At 36.6% G+C, this 13968-nt stretch overlaps 1 protein-coding gene across 4 annotated transcripts; it reads left to right on the top strand.

Annotated features, from left to right (window-relative positions):
• Positions 1–5122: 5122 nt before the first annotated feature.
• On the top strand, positions 5123–12363 carry LOC113064104 (SWI/SNF-related matrix-associated actin-dependent regulator of chromatin subfamily B member 1-A-like). 4 transcript variants are annotated; one of them, XM_026234663.1, is made up of 10 exons: positions 5123–5274; positions 6570–6681; positions 6824–6932; positions 7274–7411; positions 8737–8864; positions 9011–9177; positions 9358–9548; positions 11132–11143; positions 11616–11747; positions 11915–12363. In XM_026234663.1, exons 1-10 carry the CDS (start codon positions 5191–5193, stop codon positions 11952–11954), a joined length of 1113 nt encoding a protein of 370 aa, XP_026090448.1. In that variant the 5' UTR covers positions 5123–5190; the 3' UTR covers positions 11955–12363. The 4 variants fall into 4 exon arrangements, with proteins under 4 accessions (XP_026090448.1, XP_026090446.1, XP_026090449.1 ...); XM_026234661.1 differs by having other exon boundaries at positions 6803–6932; XM_026234664.1 differs by lacking the exon at positions 11132–11143.
• The last annotated feature ends 1605 nt before the right edge of the window (positions 12364–13968 follow it).

Raw genomic sequence — 13968 nt, 5'->3', positions numbered from 1 at the left:
ATTGTGCAAGTAGTTGTGTAAAAATAAATCATTTAATAATGAATTTTCTGCCATTGTAAACATCATCTGTGTGAATTTTATCTATAGGTACATTTAAGTTTAGCAAAAATGTAAGTAGAGCTATGTTGGTTTAATGAGCGTTTTTTTTTTTTTTAAGAAAAGCATTCTGCATAGCAATGTACCTATGCTATAGCTACACAAGCCCTTTAGTATCTTTTGTTCATTGTAGTGTGAAGTGTAGAATTCGAGTTTCATGCCATTGGGCAGAGGTTCTTTGGGGAAATGAATGATTTTTTTTTTTTTTCAAAGTAATCATGCTAATGTTTTCCAAGTCCATAGCGGAGTCGGTGCGAACTCTGGCATGGCTTCATGCTTTTAGACACGGCAGGCTGACGAGCGCTGCCTAGATTAACATTTCATTTTCATGGTGCCAATCAACTCAGGTAAACAGACCCACTCGCTGTTCAAACCTCAGGCAGATTTTATCTCACCAGAGTGTGATACATTGGAAGTATACTAAGGGTAGCAAATAGTCAAAATGGAGCCCACCTCTGACCGCCTTCCACTGTACAGACCCCATCATTTCCCTTTTAGGATTTAAAATGAAAGGTGTGAGTTGTAAGGCAGAAGCCAGAGATTCTGCAAATAAATAAATGGCTATTTTTTTAGAAGCAGCTGATAAGGTCGTCCAGTGAAGATGTCACTATTGGTCAAGGTTCAGCTGATTAACTTCAGTGCCTACTGCTGGTACATTCCGGATTTGCACAATTATGCATTTCACAATGCATATTGCAAATTAACAAATTATATCCATGTATTCTGATGAAATACATTTCCATGTAACATAATTTATAGCAATACTATATTAAAGTAGATATTTTCTAAATTTCTCCAGGTATTTTTCTCGTTTGGCTCAAACAGTCATGGGTTCGATTCCCAGTAAAAACAAGAACTTTTAAATTGCAAATGTGTACCTTGAATGCAATGTAGGTTTCTTTGGATAAAAGTGTCTGCCATGTGTAAATATAAGTATTAAAAACCTTTAAGCAGAATCAGTGTGGAGCGGTATTGAGCAAGTTGTGAATTCATTTTTAATTTGTTTCCACCGTCCCAAGCTGACATCTCACTAAATGCATGCATTTTAGATGCTTTTGGCAAAGCTCTTTGCAACCTTCACTCTTGTTGTTCATCCAAACATCAACTATACATGTATGAGAACAAACATGATGGTGTAGTAATTTCCCCTGATGACTTCTAACTGCAAAGCTCATTGTTTGTTTGATTCTTAGCTTCACTCCTCAGAGGGATCGAATGGTTTCAATCCCATTTTACACTCTCAGGGACATCTATTTGAAATTGAATTGAAGCGTTTAAAGTTGTGATTTGAATTGTATATAGAAGGATCAGACGTTGAGCACATTCTTTTATATTCGAGTTAGACAGAAACATTTAATGAAAGTCCTGTCCTCATCCTGTGGATTGTGCTCAGTAGAGCAGTGGAAAGACAGGATTGTCAGAAACATGACAGCAGTGCGAGTATTTTGCCAAGTGAGACATTCACAAAGCCTGTGTGTGTGCTGATAATTAATGTATAGTCTGAAGATTTAGCATACAGTTATGATAAGTACTGCATAGTCTTGTGCATTTGTATAATATGTATCTGCAAGCATATGTGTGCTGATCTAAGAAAGAAAAAAAAAACATGAAAAATGCAAATGCATTCAACTGGATCTAGCATTATTACACAATATCTGGAGGGCACCAGCTGTGCTTTTTCATGTGAAACCTCAGGGCAACAGTCAAGCCTATGAATACAATCATTATCTGATAGTAATTGCATAAATAGATTAATTATAAAGAAAAACAAGCATGGTTCAACATGATTATTTTGCATGCTACTAAATAAACAATGGAAAAGTTGTTTTCCTTGAAGTAATTAGCATAAACTCTCCATTGCCACGGGCAGTTGTGTTGGTTTATCGCTTCTGTTCTGCTCTCATATTTGTAAACAGTTCTAGACTTAGCATGGAACACATTTGTTTCAATGCACACATGCTCATCATATGTTTCCCCAAAAATCCAGTTTGGTTTTGGTTTACTCATGTCAAATTGTTCCAAACACATTTAACTTTTGTCCACGGACCACTAAGTAGCCTAAATAAATAAATACCTCACCATTTACTTTCATTATATGAAAAAAGAGCAGAGTGAGCATTCTGCAAAGCATCTTCTTATGCATACCATTGGAGAAAGAAAGTCATTCATGTTCGGAACAGTTTGAGAGTAAATAAATAAGAACATTTTAATTTTAAGTGAACTATACCTTTAATAGGGGGGATATCTATCCTCTTAAGGTCTAACAGCTCATGCAATTTTGTCTCATTCTCATCAGTGAGAGGTTGAACACATCTTTGGTGGAATTACAATGATATTTAGATTGATAGTCCATAGCGGCATCATTAGGATAAATCAGGGATTCATTTTCTTTACTACTAAAGAGTCACTTGAATTTGAACCATCCCAAATGACTTATTAAACTGCCTGCCTCTCTCGCTTCTCTTTGTTTTTGTCACGCGCTTGCTCTCTCTTAAAATGCATGCCTTGTTTGCTTAGCTGCACTCACAACAACAATGCATCAATCACTGGCAGTTACATAAAACATAATCATATAATCTCCTGGATGGGTTCCTGAGTAGCAGTTACATGGAGATGTTCAAATCTAACCCAAACATTCCAATTCTGGGATATAGAATAAACTATACCTAAATTAAGTCTCTTTTATTAATAATTATCCAGTACATTTCATTTTAAATAGAAAATTCTGCTCAACAGTTCTCATCCACTCAGATATCCAATAGAGAAACACAAACTGTAGCACAGAAAATCGATTACCGAGAATCAGCAGCTCACAGCTGTCTAAAATGCTAAAGGGTCGAGCTGAGAAGTGAACGGTGTAGTTAGCCAAAACATTGACAAAAATGGAACTTAAAAAAAAAAGGAACAGAGGAGAGAGGAGTGGAGACTTCTGGCGGTTTTCCAAGTCCATTTTCAGAGTGTCACCAAGATCAGACTTTGGAAATATTCACAGATATTTTCATGGGAAGGGGGCAGAAGCATTATTGATTTTTCTCTTCATGGAAGTTTATGGGATTTGATGTTTGCACCTACACTGAACTACACCAAAGCTGTAATTCCTTTCATAAAAAGCAACTGACATTTCAGGAAAAGCATGAAAAGCCATGCATGCATAATTTTAGCTTTAATAACTTCCATGCATATGCCAAAAAAGCAAAATGTCACTGTTATAATTGAACTTTGAATATACATAACTCTACTCTGGTGTTCATTTCAAATGGTGTTCAAACTTTCTGTTTTCCTTCAGGTTTATTTGAATTTATTTTGAATGGCAGAATTTGTATATGTTCTCAGACGTGTATGTCGCACTCTATGAAGATTTTTTTATTATTATTATTATTAAGTGCTTCCCCACACTCTAATGCATTTCTCTAATAAAGAATAAAAGCTTACTTTAGGGTCAGAAACAATCATTCCAGTGTGCATGGAGCCTGGTCCAAGTACCATATGTCCATGTGTGCACTAAATTATGTCAGGAATCCATCACAATAATTCCTTTCAGGAAGACAGGTTTTTATGCCTGCAATATTGAATGAAGTGGAAGTCCTGCATTCATTGTTAATTTTATGGCCTGTGCAAGTGCTGGGTTAAGATCAAACATTGAAAATAAAATAAAAATCCTTCAGGTCAATATGCACTTAGAAACAGAAAATTTAAATATAACATTATTAGGCAAAATGCATTTAAAAAATGCAGCAAAACACGTTATTATAAATACTTATTAAAAATATTTATTATAAATATAACAACCTATGGTAACCTGTATGTAAGAAATATGTAATGTGCCTGCATTTTATTTCATTGCTTATTTTGCAGTTCTCTGTTGGTTTTTAGAGCTTTTGCCGGCATGGTCCAGTGAAAACGAATAACTTACAGACTCCAGTACAGTCTCACTGAAACCATTACATTGTTATGAAAGCTAATACACGAGTTTGGGTTGAGGAACATTTATGCAAGATTGCCATCTAGTGTTCATAGAAGGAAATAGACGGCAGCAACCGGACAAGATGTACTTAAGAATAAATATTAAGAATAAATTCAAATGAAGCTTATTACCAAAGTCTCATTTGCATTTAGCAGTATAGTGTTTAACACTCCTAAATGTAGAAAAGCAAAGATGTATCATTCATCAGCTATGACTAAACCACTGCGGATAAAGATACCTGCTATTCAAACAGGCAATGAAGTGTAAAAAATGCTTTAGATCTGTGGGATTATCCCATCATTCATTAGGATTACAGACCAGTACGAGGGCAAATTGCTTGCAATTCCAAAGACCAGCTGAGTAAAGAAACGCATATAATGAGATTTAGGTTTCCTGTTCCTCTGAGGCTTAGTTCTGTCTTTTCTATTATCATCCATTATGTTTGAATCTCTAGTGAAACTATCTAAGAGGAGCACTCTTGTAAAATTATGATCTCCGTTGTTAATTGACTTTACAGATTGACTACGAAATGGGGTCACATAACACTTGGGGCTTGTTTCACTTGACAGCAATTATAGCAGTATAGTGTCCCATATGTAAAAAGTTCATTGTCAAGGTCTAACTCATCAAGGTAACGTTTTACGTAATTACACTGAGACCAGTGTTGTTTTATCATTGAGATACTAGGATAGATTTTATTAATATTTTGAATTAGTTTTTATTTTCAATTTATTTATTTTTTTGTTTTTATTTTCTACTTTCAATTTAATTTTAGGTAAAGTTTTAGTAAAGTTGTTCCGTGTTTATAACTAGTTCATATTGTCCATAAGAAACTTTTCCCATCTGCAAATCTTGGATCAAAATATTTTGTATTTTTTTGTATTAATTTTTCAGAATTATTACTACAATTACAATTACTGCAATTACTATATATAGCTGCTTTTTGAAGGGATTCCTTGCGCATATTGTAAGATATCAACTCAGACGCCCACGCCCTCCAGCCGAAGGCATTACTGCAGGCCTGCAGCACGGCGCCCCAGTGCACGAGCCTTTCCCTCTTCGCCCGCTTTCTTCAGGCGCATGCGCGATTGCGCGCTGTCGCTCACTCGCTCATTGTGTTGTTCGCAAAGATGGCGTTGAGTAAAACATTCGGACAAAAACCAATAAAATTTCAACTCGAAGAAGATGGGGATTTTTACATGATAGGCTCCGAGGTACGTCTGTGTAACAGAGAATTACGCGTATATTTACACCTGATATTAACACTTAAACCTTATCTTCGACTTCGCTTTGTTGGTTGTGGCCAAGATGCTGTTATCTCCATATCGACGTAATGGATGAATGATAAAATAATCAATAGAGCTTGCAGTCACGTCCGCTCCTGTGTAAAGTGAAGCTCTTGTCCGATCTTTGAAGTCGTTTTTTCTGTTTTCTTTTTGCGAATTTTATTTGGGCCAAACAAGTTGGTAGACGACATTATACATATAGCAGTTTGTCATTTAAATGCACCATAAACATTGTAAATTGGATAGTTCACACAGAAAATCACGCTTCTTTCATAATTTACCCCTTCTCGTGTTGTTTTATGATGATCCTTTTGTTTCTTCTTCTTCTTTTTCTTCTTCATTGGAGCACAAAAGGAGATGTTAACAATGCTGAGGTCTGACAGTCTCCATCCACTTTCATTACTTCTGGTTTCACATTGAAAGTGAATGGTGACTGAGAACATTATGCCTAACATCTTTTGTGTTCCCCAGAAAAAAAAAGTCATTTTAGTTTGGAACAACACGAAAAAGAGAAGGGGGGAAAAACTCTTTTAACTTAAACATTATACATGGTCACTTCCTTTTAATCCTTAATGAGTATTCATAAATAATCACAATACATTACGCCTATTATTATTACAGTTATTGTTGTTGTTTGTATTACAAGATATCTGAAATGGTATTTAAATCTGGTTAAGTATGCACTAATTTGCATGCATTTCCAGAACAGAAATCTGAACTTTTCATGTTTAATTTTGCTGTCTCGTTATAGTTAACAGTTTTTACAAGGGAGGTTTTGTTGTCTCCTTTTATCATGCCACAAATCAGAAAATACTATCCAAATTTCCCATGTTTTAAGAAAAAAAACAACAACTCATAAACCAGTTAAATAATATATGAACAAACCTCACTGTAGAAACCTTCTGAATATAGACAGGAATGAAACTGTACATTTTACTGTATGAAAGTGCTATTGAGGTAAAGATGTGTTGCTTAATGCAGGAGGAAAAAAACTCGTTTTGAGAAATTGATGCATATAGATAGATTCTAATACACAAATAAAATAAAAACTTGAATGTGTATTTTTAATGTTTCCTTTCCACTGGTCTGACTAAAAGATATGTTATGGAAGCAAAAAAGCCCAAAGACTCAAAAGTGTCCAGTGCATTAAAAAGAAGCAAAAAAGGAAAGAAAATGTTTTATTTTGCTTTAAGTATTTTGGGGGGCTTAATCTTCTTCTTTAGGTTGGAAACTACCTGCGTATGTTCAGAGGCTCTCTGTATAAGCGGTACCCGTCACTATGGAGACGTCTCGCATCCATGGAGGAGAGGAAGAAAATTGTAGCATCATCACATGGTAAGTGATTCCTTTCCCTTTAAATGGTCTTAAGTCCAGAAAGCATCTGTAAGCGACACCTACCTCATAGTCATAGTCCTGCTTCTGGACAGCAGTTTGTGCAGTGTTCTTTTTGTGTTAGATCATGGTTACACAAATTTAGCCACCAGTGTGACCCTGCTGAAGGCGTCTGAATGTGAGGAGATCTTCGAGGGGAATGATGAGAAGTACAAGGCTGTGTCCATTAGCACAGAGCCTCCGGCATATCTCAGGTAAGGAGTCCGGGGGTCTCCGTTTATGTGACATACAGGTCTAAACACAAAATAAGGAAGAAGGAAAAAATATATAATAAATGCATTACTTGTTTTTTTTATTTTTTTTATTACAAATATGGACATTTCCAGGAAGTTTTGTGAATGGAAAATGGCAATTTTTAAATATAGTTTTTTGAGTGATGTATTCTATATAAATGATTTATATAAAGATAATTTCTTAATTTTAAAGTTTTTTTTTTTTTTCATTTAATTCAAGGACAATATTCTTCTAGTTCATTTTTATTTATTTTTTTGTTCTTTTGGAGTTTATGTTTTTGTGACTCTGTGTCTGGACTTAGGGAGCAAAAAGCTAAGAGGAGCAGTCAGTGGGTGCCCACCCTGCCCAACAGCTCCCACCACCTGGACGCAGTGCCTTGCTCCACCACTATCAACAGAAACAGAATGGGACGTGACAAGAAAAGGACCTTTCCATTATGGTGAGATGTTTAATGAGTGTTTGACAAGTTCTCCCTTCTGTTTTCTGGATTTTCATCCATTGCTATTAGCTTTAAAAACAAAAACTACCATTCAAAAGTTGAGAGTATTCAGCAAGGCCGCATTAAATTGATCAAAATATGTCAATAAATTCAAGTTGTAGCTGTATATTAATATTAAACCACACAACTGTTTTCAACATTGACAATAATAAGAAATGTTTCTTGAGCACCAAATCAGCAGATTAGAATGATTTCTGAAGAATCTTGGACATTGAAGACTGGAATAATGGCTGCTGGAAATTAGACTCTGGCATGACTGTAATAATTTTATTACAAATATATTGAAGGGTATATGACTGAATGTAAAGGGGACATATGACGTGGCTAAAAATAACATTATTTGGTGTAATGCAATGTTTTTATGCGGTTTGTAGTTTAAAAAACACATTATTTTCCACATACTGTACATTTTGTTGCTCCACTATGCCCCGCCTTTCTGAAACGTGTTGATTTTTACAAAGCTCATCATAAGCCACGGTTGATTACTATGGTTGATTGCTATCAGGGCAATATCTAACCAGAGGATGTTTTCTAAGGAACAAAATCACATTTCCGCTACGTACTTCCCATTACTGGGTTGCTTTGGGTCAGCAGCTGAAGCAATAGACCAAAACACTGGCTTGATTTTGCTAAGAGGTTTTTTTTTTCCCAAGTATGTTGTTTATCGCTGACCAAATCTTTTCCGGTTAAGTTATGAAAAGCAAATACTCTTGTTTTCTTTGGACATGCTGACCTTCCACATGAGAAGATAACCTGTTGACGGTCCAAACACTCAAAAGTCCCCATTTTCCTGAAAAACAAAAGTTAGCCAGATGGATTTGTGGTTTTAGGTCCTCAATTACCCTACATCATCTTATGCCAAGCGGACTTCCTCCTAGGATATTTAGCTACAGTATATGTACTGCTCCCTGTAATACTGTCAGCACTCCCTTCTGAAGGCTTTGGTAAATGTCAGTGATTGGCTTTAGTGAGACACTTCAGACTTGAATGCAGCCAGCCAGCTGTTGGTTTCAAGCATTGCTCCAGTGTGTTCAAAACAAATCTATTCTGCTGTAATTACAAGACCAGCGTTTTTAATCCTTCACTTAATCACATATGTAGGTTGTTAAATATTGGGGCATTTGTTGTGACAGCAAAGGGCAGGACATGAAGGAAAAATGTAGGCTGTTGTTCAGAACGTGGAGTTTAACAGCACATGTTGAGCACATGGTGCTTATTAAACGATAGAGTATGTTTATGGGTCTCTGCTTCTCATCAATGCATAGTTTCGATGACCACGACCCCGCAGTCATCCACGAAAACGCTTCTCAGGCAGAGGTCCTGGTGCCTATCCGCCTGGACATGGAGATTGATGGGCAAAAGCTCAGAGATGCCTTCACCTGGAACATGAATGGTAAGGTGAAAAAAAGTTGAACATTTGTTGCTTTACTTTTGTTTTGCATTGCTTTTCAACAGTAATGCATAAGAAAAGCAAAGATCAATTTGTGCTAAATACATGCAAGCACAGAAGTTTAACACTGTCTGCTTTTGCATCTCCAGAGAAACTTATGACGCCAGAGATGTTTGCTGAGATCCTGTGTGATGACCTGGACTTGAATCCTCTGGCCTTCGTCCCTGCTATCGCCTCGGCCATTAGACAGCAGATCGAGTCCTATCCCACCGACAGCATTCTGGATGAGCAGACGGACCAGAGGGTCATCATTAAGGTATGTTTTACAATGCCATCCTAATACAAAGAGAGGTTAATTTTAATAATTTTGGGCTTAATTAGTTCGTCTGTCAAGGCCTGATTAATGTGTGTCTGTAAAATGGTCTTGTTGCGTTAAACACTGACCAATCATAATGAATGTGGTTAATTCTGTTGCCAACTTTTATTGTGCTTTCAGCTAAACATTCACGTGGGGAACATCTCTCTGGTGGACCAGTTCGAATGGGACATGTCAGAGAAGGAGAACTCGCCAGAAACGTTTGCATTGAAGCTCTGCTCTGAGCTGGGCCTTGGAGGAGAGTTTGTGACCACCATTGCATACAGCATCCGCGGACAGCTCAGCTGGCATCAGAGGACGTACGCCTTCAGGTGGGCAACATGCATGCATTTCCAATAATGGCCAGTGGGTTAATGCTCAAACATCAGTTTGAGTTCAAGTTCAGCTTGCTTTCTCGTATACACAAGCACAAGATGTTTATTCTTGTTCACAGTGTGTGCTGCAGGGCAAAACTATTGCTAGAAAATCCATGTGCCTTAGGCTTTTAGTTTAAGGATGCTATATGTTAATATGGTAGTCCATAAATGAAGTGGTTGCTTGGTTTTTGATGCACAATCCTCTCCGAAAACACTGGATTCCCTGTGGAGTCATTTTAGGACAGTTGTGTTTTCGAAAGCACCGCTTGCCATGATTTATACTTGCTGACATGATCTCCAGACTCATTTGTAAACAGTACAGTGGGCGTAAAGGAAGACTCGCTGTGGTTTGTCTCTCTGTGGCTTACTGTTGAGACATGATTTGTTCTTTAGTATTTATTGATATCACCACCTCACTGTCATATGCCAGAGAATGAATTATGTCCCCAGCCTGTAATATTGCCTTGGAATTTACCCAATAATCAGTAGGTATATTGTAAACCGACTGAAAAACCATATGAAACTATAAATTCTGTTACAGTGATCCAACTACTGTACTTTGAGTGAAGGCTGATTTTTTTTTTCCGCTTACTGCAAAAACTTTCTGACCAGTGAGAAAGATGCTTATGAGTTATGTATTGAGGATGGATTTCTAATCACTGTCAAGCTAGGAACTACTATGATGAAATCCATAACAAAAGTAATAATAGTAATGATAATAATCGATTTCAGATTTAGATTTAGGTTGATGTATATTCAATCATGCAAATGACTTTACTGCGTTTCTGAGACTTATGAAAATGGATTTCTTTCTACTTTTTCATTTTTTTAACAGTGTCATATGTATTCTTGCATGTGATATTTATGTTGATATGTGTTTGTTTGTGCTGTGTTTGTCCTGTATCTATAGCCTGTGTCTGTAGAGATGTCAGCGGCCTGATTCCATTTAAATGAATGATTTAATGTGTTCTTCTTAGGTCGAATCCAGTGGGATTTGCATTACTCTTTATTATGTGGTCATATATACACAAATACACACAGCATGTCTTGTTTATGCCACTAAATTGAGGCCATCTTTAATGCGGTCTGGCCCATACACTGGTTCTTTATAATCTCAATTATTTATCCAACAACAAGCAGACAACCGTTCAAGCATTTATTGTGCCTTGAAGTAGTTTTATGTGTGTCTTTCTTCCTCAGTTGGTTATAAAATAACTCTATACAGTTATTATTCTCCCTGCAGTACAGACCACATTATTTTTTTCATAATGTTTCGTAATTCAGTTGCTTTTCTCATGCATGGCTCGCAACCCTACTTTTGCCTTTTAAGGGTCGGGATTTGTGGGGGATAACCAGTACAATGTCAGTAGATCATAGGTGAAAATGGCCCGTTATTTGCTTTGTGGTTCAGTTAGAACTGTTAGAATGTTACAAGATCAAGTTTTTGTTTCATTCTTTGTGATTAACTTCATTGCTTCTTATTTTTGCTTTGCTATAACCTTCTAATTGTTTGCTTCTCCCACTGTCTGTTCCAATAGGTCTGATTTCAGGTCAATATACTTCAAAATTTCTTCATCTTCTCTCCCTCTTACCCCCCCACGTTTCATTCCCTGGGAAGCTGAGTACTTTCATCTCTTCTTATTTTTTTATATCTTTGCAGCACTTGTCCCTGTATGTGGACATGTTGCGAATGTATAATGCAGGTTTTTATTTTATTTTTTAGAAATGATAGAAATAGCATGAACGTAGTGATAGCAGAACAGACAGTGGTCATGTGACCGTTCTGTTTGATCCCTGCATGTGCACAGCATTGCTTTTTTTTCTCTTTTTTTTTGTGTGATAGTTAGAACAAGTAAATTGTATGAATATAGAAATAGTTTTTCTTAACAAAAATGTCAAAGATATTTCAAAGATCATTCATCACCTCTATGCCTCAGTGGTCATCAGTAAAGCATCATTGGGATTCCATAATGTTTAATTTATGCTGTCCACTTCTGACTCCATATGGCTCATTTCCTGTAGTGAGAACCCCTTACCAACTGTGGAGATTGCCATCCGGAACTCAGGTGATGCCGATCAGTGGTGCCCTCTCCTGGAGACCCTGACAGATGCAGAGATGGAAAAGAAAATCAGAGATCAGGACAGAAACACGAGGTAAGAAAGATGCTCAAATTAGACGCAATTTTATTTTAGATATTTTTATCCTATATTTTCTTTTAATTAATTTTTTGCAATTAGTACGTTATATGTTATTCCGACTTGCTTGCCATATAATATGTATTAGTATTACACATGAGTAATACGTCCTTTTTTTTCCGCAGGCGTATGCGACGACTTGCCAACACCGCCCCTGCTTGGTAAAAACAGGACGTTGTTGATGCTGCCACTCAATAAGCTCACAGTCTCATTAAGGGCCTCAGGGTTGCTGGAAGCCATGCACAGATCCACACAGCTCTAGATAACATTCCTCCAGCCTTCTGACCTCCTCAACCCACACAGCATTACACACTTTCTTAATAACAGGCCTTTAAACTCTTATCTGGCATCAGCCAGACTTTACAGTGCTCACAGGGACTGTTTGGACGTCTTATTAGAATTGCTGTTTCTCGGGTCTCCAGTTATAGAGACATCTGTGTAATCTTGTTGTAAGAACAGGATGTTGAGAACGTTTGATTGAGTATTGTGTTTTTCGTTAAAGGTGCTAATGCGAACTATGAACTTGACTTGCTTTTTTAAAATAAAGACAATGGCAAATTGTTTGTCTATGGTTCTCGGTTTCTGTGTGACTATTCTTCCCTGCACTTAGATATTGCACGTTGAGTCTTGGCAATTCCTTGCTTAAAAGCTGTGAACTATACATTTAAATAGGTTTATACTTGTATGCACAATTTTAATTTAATTTTAATTTTTTTTTTATATCTGTTTCAGAAGTGATATGCCTGAACATTCATTTGCGGTCCTGTTCTGTGCATTAGCTAATCAGCTGGGCCTAAAATCTGTTCTCCGAACCACATACGCCATGCACAGTAAAAACTCTGGTAACACTTTATTTTGATAGTCCACTTTATACATTCTACTAGCAGTAGGTAACTTTGCAACTACATGTCAACTAGCAGTTAGTAGAGTATTAGTAGACTGTCTGCTTAATATCTTCTAACACTTTCTTTGTCAACTTATTGTCAACTTATACTAAGCCTAAACCTACCCCTAACACTAACCCTAAACCTACCCTAACAGTCTACTCTGAGAGTTTGTAGACATGTAGTTGCAAATTTCTGAGATTAAGTTGATATGTAGTTGACATGTAGTTACAAAATTACTTATAGTCAGTAGAATGTCTAAAGTGGACTAACGAAATAAAGTGTAACCAAAACTCTTGCTTCAGTTTCCAAGGCATTCTTTATAAATGTTAGATGATGTGTCTTTGATGTGTATAGAAACTGGAAGGAGTTCAATCAAAACCTAGAAAGCCCTCATTAGCCGATGCCTGTGATAGATTATGCATTCCCATAATCCTGTGCCAATCTATCAGAGCACATGCATTTGGTGGTTCTATAAAAAGTAATGGAAATACAGTAGAGTTCCAACGCCCTTGACATTTGATGTACAGACTATTGTTTGCTAAAAGGACATCCTGGGACTCCAGTAACACTACATGATGAAAGAAGGAAACACTATTGTAATGTAGTGGAAGTAACTTAGTGGAAACCACAATGAAAAGGATTACACAGCATTTCTTCATCAGTCACAGTTAATAACAGCTCACTGAAAAGTTCTATCAGTAAACAAGCAAATAAAAATCGTGAAACCCTGAGGTAATCATTCTGAGTAGTTACCTAGTATCTGAATATGAATATGATACAAGCTGACCACGAAATATCATTTACATATTACCAAATATGCTAGAGGAACAAACAACAGTTAAAATGTGATTTAATGAGAAAAATAATGTAACTGGCGTGATTTTTATATTTCGTTATATCTTCACAGCTGATTTTTTTTGTTATGTATGCTTCTGCTGTTACGTCATCAAGATAAGATTCATATTCAATTCATGAGAGGCAGTAATTCCCTGCACCCTTCACCTCAAGTGCACTTTGGAGTGAGTAGGGCACAGTGGTGTTCACTTTAAATGGAATTTGCCCAGAAAGTGTCAGAAATCTAACTTTTGAACACACCTGTGATCTATTAAATAAATGGATAGTTCAACCAAAAATGAAAATTTGATGTTTATCTTCTTACCCCCAGGGCATCCAAGATGTAGGTGACTTTGTCTCTTCAGTACAACACAAATTATGAATTTTAGCTTCAGTCGTTGCAGTCTCTCAGTCGTTCAATGCATGGCAAATGGTAACAGAGTCTATGAGAGTAAAAA

The sequence above is a fragment of the Carassius auratus genome, chromosome 46 (genome assembly GCF_003368295.1).
Source record: "Carassius auratus strain Wakin chromosome 46, ASM336829v1, whole genome shotgun sequence".
Classification (NCBI taxonomy): Eukaryota; Metazoa; Chordata; class Actinopteri; order Cypriniformes; family Cyprinidae; genus Carassius; species Carassius auratus.
Note: the sequence above shows the minus strand (reverse complement) of the source record. Positions and strands in the feature narration are given on the sequence as shown.